General features: G+C 57.0%; 1 protein-coding gene across 1 annotated transcript; it reads right to left on the reverse strand.

Moving 5' to 3' along the window:
* Positions 1 to 1,221: 1,221 nt before the first annotated feature.
* On the reverse strand, positions 1,222 to 6,283 carry MRPL38 (mitochondrial ribosomal protein L38). The gene is made up of 9 exons (XM_042966190.1): positions 6,154 to 6,283; positions 5,868 to 6,047; positions 4,363 to 4,497; positions 4,069 to 4,277; positions 3,468 to 3,540; positions 3,289 to 3,334; positions 2,159 to 2,317; positions 1,783 to 1,919; positions 1,222 to 1,580 (listed from the first exon to the last, which is right to left on the reverse strand). The coding sequence occupies exons 1-9, from the start codon at positions 6,218 to 6,220 to the stop codon at positions 1,444 to 1,446; spliced, it is 1,143 nt and encodes a 380-aa protein (XP_042822124.1). The 5' UTR covers positions 6,221 to 6,283; the 3' UTR covers positions 1,222 to 1,443.
* Between the last annotated feature and the right edge of the window lie 1,088 nt (positions 6,284 to 7,371).

A 7,371-nucleotide genomic window follows, 5' to 3' on the forward strand; every position in this document is an offset into this window, starting at 1 on the left:
AGACAAGAACTTTTGGGAACCCCGTTGGGCCTCGGACGCTCCTCCTGCCTGAGGGTCACCACGGAACCCCTTACGGGCCCATCTGAAAACCTGAACAGCGGCTACTTCCCAGCAGCTTTGGCGATTAAATGAGGCTGTGCGGGGTTGTGCCTGGCAGTCAGAGCACCGGGCACACAGGCTCTCTCCTGATGGGAGGTGCTCTGCTGCCCTTTTCCTTGGGCGGAGTTTCAGGCGTTTGCCAGATTGGGGTATCTCCTTTCTCTAGGCCACGCCAAATTTTGGTTCTTTTAAAGTAAACAGCGAGGTGGAAATTTCTGGTCACCAACACAGACCAATGCGCGGTGTTTTTTCATACCCCCTTTTAGTGGAAACCCAAAGCAACCTTCAGCTGGCCTTGGAATCCTCTCTCCCGTGTGGGTCCCCTGCTGGGGGATTCCTTGTTTGCAGATGCAAGCTCTTCTGGAAGAAGAGCTCCCTTTTTATAGAGGTCCCCCTGCAGCTGAGCACAGGAGAGGGGTCCTGGCTCTAACCCACCTGCCCTGGGGCAGTGTGCTGGAGGAGGATTACTTCTGGTTTCTCTAACCAACCTGGCTTAGTTGTGAGGCAGGATGCCCGCTCGCCGCAATGCAGCAAGCATTGGGTCTTGTGTAACACGTGAAGCTCCTCTTGCCGGAAGAGGTGCACTGGTGTCCTCCTGACTGGCTACTTAGGAGAAATAATACTGTAACCAGCCAGTGAGGCTGCAGGGGCTTTCTGGGCCCCAAGCAGGGGTGTGCCAGAGTAGCCGATGCCAGGGCCTGCCCCTGTACTGTGAATTCAACGGCAAGGGGACGATGCTTGGGGCTGGCAAAGCTCTTTCAAGAGGCCTGTGGGAGCAACCGAGCCCCACTGCCTGCCTTCTGTACCTGTCTCTGGCCACTCGATCTCAGGGCCCGACACCCTCGGGAGGTAGAGGTGAGGGTCCACCTCCTGAGGTGGGAGGCGGTTCTCTTTCCATTCGTGAAGCATGACAAATCCATCGTGGGGTTGGAGGAGGGAGTGCTGCCTGCTCCCGAACACAGACTCAGATGAGCTATGGCAAAAATCATCTTTGGGGCACCTGGGGGGCTCAGCCGGTTAACAGTCTGACTCTTGATATCAGCTTAGGTCATGATCTTACAGTTTGAGTTCGACGCAGTGTTGGGCTCTGTGCCCCTCCCCCCTCAAAATAAATAAACAAACTTAAAAAAAAAAAAAATCATCTTTATTCACATGTCCCACCCCTGCTACCATCGTCGGAGAGATCTCTTCACTCCCAAACCCTGGGCCTGCTGGCAGGGCCACAGAGGAGCTGCCTCAAGCAGGACCCAGAAGCTGGCCCTGTGGAGCTGTGTCTTTATTGCTCCTGCTGGTGGAGCCTGAGAGGCTTAGTCCACTCTCTGGGGTGGGTGGCACTCTAGTCACTTAGTAGATACCGTAGGTGGGTTCGTGACTGTCCCTGTACCGGTCCAGGTAGCGCAGGGGCTGCCGGTGGGGGAAGCGCTTCTGCTCGGGGTGGTAAGGGGGTGGCCGCACAAACTCAAACACAGGCTCCCGCATGTCTGCGGGAAGAGGGAGTGTGGGTGTGGACTGAGGCAAGCCTGAGCCCCTTCCCCTTGTCCGCTAACCCGGGACTGCCCAGCCAGCCCACCCAAGGTGGGCCCCCTGACAGGCACTTCTCCCTGGCAGGTCAGGAGAGGTCTGTGAGCTCAGGCCCCCGCCCCCCCCCCCCCCCCCCCCCCCCCCAGCCCACTCTGGCCTTACCCAGAAGCCGGTGGAAGATGTGGGTGACGGAATCATCCCAGCGGCACTGGAAAAAGGCCAGGCCGGCTGGTGTCATGGCTTCCTGGTGTTTCTTGTAGAAATCAAAAGTGTGGAAGGTCCTTTGGGCAAGCTGATAGCTATAAGAAGATGGGGAGCATTTAAGAGCAGGGAATGAGGCATCAGAGCCCCACACCCCACCTCCAGCCCCACAGGCAATCCTGAGAAGCCCCTTATGGTCTGCACAACTACCCTTCTGCCCGTCTCAAGTGTAAGAGACAGGAGAACTGAGCAGGGCAGACCATTCCTGGGAAGGTGGCCTGAGGCCTGGGTGTCGAGAGGGAATGGGGCCGGGAGAGGGGCCGGACGTGTAGATTACCAGGGTGAGGGCCGGGTGTCCCCAGAGAAGTCAATTGGCTTGTCCTGCTTGAAGAGCAGGAAAGCAAAACGGTGGAAGCCGGAGCCTCGGGCAGGGAAGGGGGGCAGGTAGGGACACGTCTCCTGTCCTTCAGCCACCCTGTCGCCTGGGATGTTGGTTCTGGTGGGAGGAAAAGGATCCATTAACTGACACTCAAGAAAGGCGGCAGCTGGAGTGCTCCCTAGAGGTGCTATCACTCCCTGGGAGGACACCCCCTAACGTGACCTTCATCGAACAGTGAAGCAGGAGGCATAGTTCTGTGAACCCTCGGACGGACCGCTCACTTGGAAACAGTAGAGGTTCAGAGGCTGAGGACAAGAGTCCTAGAGATGGTCAACAAGAGGATGAGGTCTAGCGCCCTGTTTATAGGCCATGGGGAGCCGGGGGGGCCACCACGGCCTTTTGGGCTGGACAGCCACACTATCTTTGGGCTGCCCCTGTGTTTCCCGAAGGCTCTGAGGTTTGTCAGGCAGTGTGAGCCCGCTCTGGCACCACAATGGCTACTATATCTCCCCTAGATATAACTCCCTGGAGGGTCCTGCTGTACAAGTTGGTAACTGCAGTTAACTAAAAATGGTAGAAACCAGCCTCCCGGGTACTGGTCCCAATTACCCATCGGTCCCAAAGCCGGGGTCAACTGCCTGACCTCTGCCCCCCTGGCTCCAGAGCCAAAGGCCACTGAGAAAACAAAAGGCAGCCCAGCTCGGGCAGCCCCAGCTGCCAGGGGTCTCTCACTGTCCTTTTCGCATCTGATTGTCATAGAACCCCTCAGGGCGGCTAAAGCGTGGGGTGGCATCACCCTGGTTTTACACAGGAGGAAATGAGTTCAGGGAGACCAAGAGGCCTGTTGGCAACAGCTGAGGCCTAATGCCTGCTTTTTCTTCTGGACCTGTCTTCAGCCAGTGAGTGGATCACAGGGCTCTTGGTGGCATCAGAGAGCAGAGGGGAGGGGCTGCCACCTGCGGTGGGAGGTCAATCCAAAGGTCCACAGTTACTCCTCGGGGGAGCCAAGACTGAAATTCAGGGGCAGCTCTTTCCAGGATCCAGGGCTCTCTCACATGCCTCTGACCCATCCCCCCCCAGGTACTTACACCAGCCAGTGGATGTATTCAGCATCCGGCTCCAGCAGGTGTCCATCTGTACACAAACAGAGCCCACTGACTGAGGGGCCCCACGGACACCCGGCCCCGCCCCCACTACCCGCTCCCCCCGAGCCCTGGCCCATGGGAGGCGAGGGAGGCAGGAGGCCTGGTGAGCCCCAGACACCTACCCAAATTGGTGAGCAGCAGTGTCCATATGGAACCCTCGTCTGCCTCATAGGTCACCTCTGGGGCCTGGGCAGCCTGGCGGGGAGACAACAGGGAAGGTGTCGCCCCCGTCGGGGATAGACCAGCTACGGTAAACAGACCTTTCTGGAGGACAGGAGTCTGAGGGAGCTTGCGGGAAGGGAGAGCCCGCTCTGATTCAAACACCCTTGACAGTCCCTTGAGAGGCAGGTCGGCAGAGAAGCTCGTAGAAGGAACCCTGCAGAGTTGCCTATCCGGCTCTCTATCCAAACCACAAGGCGGCCTTCACATTAACGGACAGAGGCTAGGAGGGCACTCCGAAGACAGGAGGCCAGGAGTCTGCCCAGACAGAGCTGCTTTTTCTTTCATTTTATATTCCTTCTCTGGTGATTATTGTGGTGTTTACCAGGGGATCAAAAGGGGGAAAAGAACAAAACCCCAAATCAGCCTACATAGATGGCATGCTTGTGCCCTTTACCACCATAAAAACTGCCTCTGCAAGTGCTTTTCAGCAAGGAGCTGTCTGTGGTCCTGCGGTGGGCTGTCTGTCCACACGATGCGGGGAGGGGCACAAGTAAGCAGTACCTCTGTTGGAGTAATCTCGTTGCCGTGGTATACAGGCATCAAGTCGTCCTCCCCCACGGCATAGGCCACGTGCAGGGGGACGCGGGGTACGAAGGTGGCACCATGGAACAGGTCTCGATAGAGGCCGTAGTACTCAGCCAGACGCTGCTTGTGATAGGGGCCACAGGTCCTCTCCCACTCGGCCCGCACCGCCTCCAGTGGGATGCGAGCTGGTAAGGAATGATGCTGCTTAGGATGCAGGGCGGGGGGGGGGGGCACTCGGGGGGCCCCCCTACCCTCATGGGGGGAGCTTACCTGTGCGGAGGCGGGCGGCTCGCTCCTCCTCCGGGTTGGCCCGCAGCTCCCGGAGGACCCGTTTCCGCTCCAGCAGCTGTTGGGTCCGGCTGACCTTGGGTGGAGGGAGCCCGATGTCAATCTTGTCTTTGGGATCTGGGGAGGGAAGGTATATATATTGGAGAAAGTGGGAGCAAGTCTCAGTAAAGCTGCCTATCCCTGCCTAGTCTTCCAACTCGCCCAAGCTTTACCCTTTAATTCACGAAACTCAGTCAATACTGTGCAGTCTGCTTCACAGGCCCGAACAGGGTCCAGGTGCTAAGCAAAGTGGGTTCAACTTGAGACTGCGTTTTCTGATCCCTAAACCAGGTCACACTGCCTGGGTCATGGGAAATGCAGGTGGATGATCATCCCAATTACGGCTGGGATGACCTTCAAGCCTGTTCACACCTGGACACAGACATGAACCTGAGTTCGTGGTAGGATAATGAGCTAAAGCTAGATAAAGCCTTAAAGAAGCACACTTCTCACACTTTAATGGACACACCATCCAAGTCACCTGGGAAGTTTTGTTAAAATTCGGATTCTGAATCAGCAGGTCAATGTGAGGCCGGAGATTTCTCCTTTCCTAACAAGCGCCTAAGTAGTGCCTATGCTGCTGGTCTCAGAACACGCTTTGAAAAACACCGCCCCAAATGACTTTCAATCCAATACCTTTTTCCATTTACGTTAGACGGTAACAATAAGTAAGATGCACTGAATCCTCGTCAGAGATGGCATTTCTCTAAAAAATTCCAATGGACTGCATCCTTTAATACAGCAATTTTGTGACACAGACACAACTTTTATTTTACACTGAGGAAAGTGAAGCTCAGGCAAGCCACTCTGAGATGGGGAAAATGAAGGGCTCCATAAAAATCTGCTTTTTGCTCCTTTTCCTGCCTCTTTTAAGTTTATCTATTTATTTTGAGATAGAGACAGAGCGTGTGAGCAGGGGAGGGGCAGAGAGAGGGGAAGAGAGGATCCCAAGCAGGTTCCAAGCTGCCAGAGGAGAGTCCGACCTGGGGGTCGAACCCATGAACCATGAGATCACCTGAGCCGAAATCAAGAGTTGGGACGCTTAACCAACCGAACCGAGACGTCCCTGCCTCCACCTCCCCCCTCCCCCCCCCCCCCCCCCCCCCCCCCGCTTTTTAATGGAAACTCTACGGCCACCGTGAGGCTTGAACTCTAGACCCTGAGATCAAGAATGGCAAGCTCTACCCACTGAGCCAGCCAGGCGCCCCTTCCTGCCTCTATTTTTGCTACGACCTGCATCTGCACTTTACAGATGCCTCTTAATATCCTTTGTAAGAGACATTTCTTTAGATGATATAACATCTAAAGAAGGACCAGGTGAGAACGGCAAGATAAAGCCATCGTATATGTGTGTTCCAGACCATCAGCGCTAGACATCTTGAAGCCAAGCTCCCCTGGCTCCAAGGAGCAGCACTTGCGTCCTCATCTTGGTTCCGGCCGCCGCGCACCTGACTCCTCGCAGAAGTACTCCCGGTACGTCCGCCACCAGTGCGGGTTCCGCGCCTCCTGCTCCGCCCGGCGCCGGTAACGGTCGAAGCTTCGGTACTTCTCCAGCCGCTCCAGGTTGCTCACATCGATGTCCTCGTTGGGCATCGGCCCCAGAGGGGCGGTCCGGCGACTCAGGGCGGCTGCGGGCAGAGTGCGGGACGTGAGGCCAGGGGCGGACGCTGCCTCGAGCTCCGCGGTTTGGTCTTTACGGGGACCTCCAAGAGCCCCCCACCTCAGACCCCTCACCCGAAGTGCTGAAGCTCCGCCACCTCCGACTTCCGTACAGCGCGGCTCGCCACCAGGGCGCCGCCATCTTCCCTGGGACCCGGCAGAGGTGGCCCGAGCAGTGCCTGAGCGCACAGCGGAGGCCCCGCCCCTGGGCTCGCGTCCTGGAAGCCACGCCCCCACCCGGGCCCCAGACTCCTCCCTCCCGGAGGCAAGAGCTCCCTCCTCCGGTGCGGAGGTGGCGGCGGGCGCCCTGCGCCCTGACTCCGGAAGTGCCGGGTGGCCGGCGGGGCGGAGCTGCGCGCGGTCCGGGCCCCTGCCCGCGGCCGGCCACCAGGGGGCGGCAGACCCATAGCTTGCCCCTCTGCGAATGCGGACACCCAGGGTCTCCAGGCCCTGAGGTTTGCGGCTTGCCGGTCGTAGATCAGGCGGCTGGGATTTCTCCACTGGTTCTTACTTTTGAGAAACATGCATGTGGGTGTCCTAGAACCCACTAAGAATGGGGTCGCTTGTAAATTAACTGTTTGAAAGGCCTAGCACGGATTCCCACATGTATCGACCGCAAGCAGATAGTATCTTCTCTCATTGTCACTTTCCACCAGCATTTCTCTCTCTACAGGGAACGGAATTAAGCAACTGGGTTATGATCTTGAGAAGTTGTCTATAATTTTGAAGGGAAAAAGGCCGGCAGATACACAGCTGTGTAGCCCTCTGCTGTGACCTGCGGGGTGGCGGGGGAGGGGGCGGCGTTGACGTCAGGGGACAAGCGAGCTACCGGTCACACCTTAATGCCAGAGACAGTGATACAGAGCATGTACAGGGACCGAGTAAAGTATCATTATAACCCAACGTCTGTGGAACATCTCTACTTGGCTGTTTCATGGACACTGGTGTCATCTGAACGACACCACCCACTTGCCCAGGCCAGAAACCTGGGGGTCCTCCTTGACACGTGAAGACCCTCCGTGTGTGGCATCAGGTCCCGTGGGGTCACTTTCTTATGACCCCTCACTGTCATGCCTGGTAGTGCCATCCTCAGTCTCCCCCGCACCACTGCCAGCAGTTTCGACCCGCCCCTTCCGGGGAGTTCACCCCACAGCCACAGTGCATTTTCTAAATGCAAATATAGTCCCACCCTGTTTACAACAGTTGAGTGCATACCCACTGCCCTGAAGATAAACAAGGCCATACAGACCTGTTTCCTAATTCTAAACTCCTTTCTCTTGGTCTTGAAAGGCC

Source organism: Panthera tigris, chromosome E1, assembly GCF_018350195.1.
Source record: "Panthera tigris isolate Pti1 chromosome E1, P.tigris_Pti1_mat1.1, whole genome shotgun sequence".
NCBI lineage: Eukaryota > Metazoa > Chordata > Mammalia > Carnivora > Felidae > Panthera > Panthera tigris.

Coding starts and splice junctions, on each gene's coding strand:
- MRPL38 (XM_042966190.1), bottom strand. CDS start 6,220: ATGGCGGCGCCCTGGTGGCGAGCCGCGCTGTACGGAAGTCGGAGGTGG. Junction 6,048..6,153: donor GCGGAGCTTCAGCACTTCGG/GTGAGGGGTCTG, acceptor CTCTGCCCGCAG/CCGCCCTGAGTCGCCGGACC. Junction 4,278..4,362: donor AGCCGCCCGCCTCCGCACAG/GTAAGCTCCCCC, acceptor ATTCCTTACCAG/CTCGCATCCCACTGGAGGCG.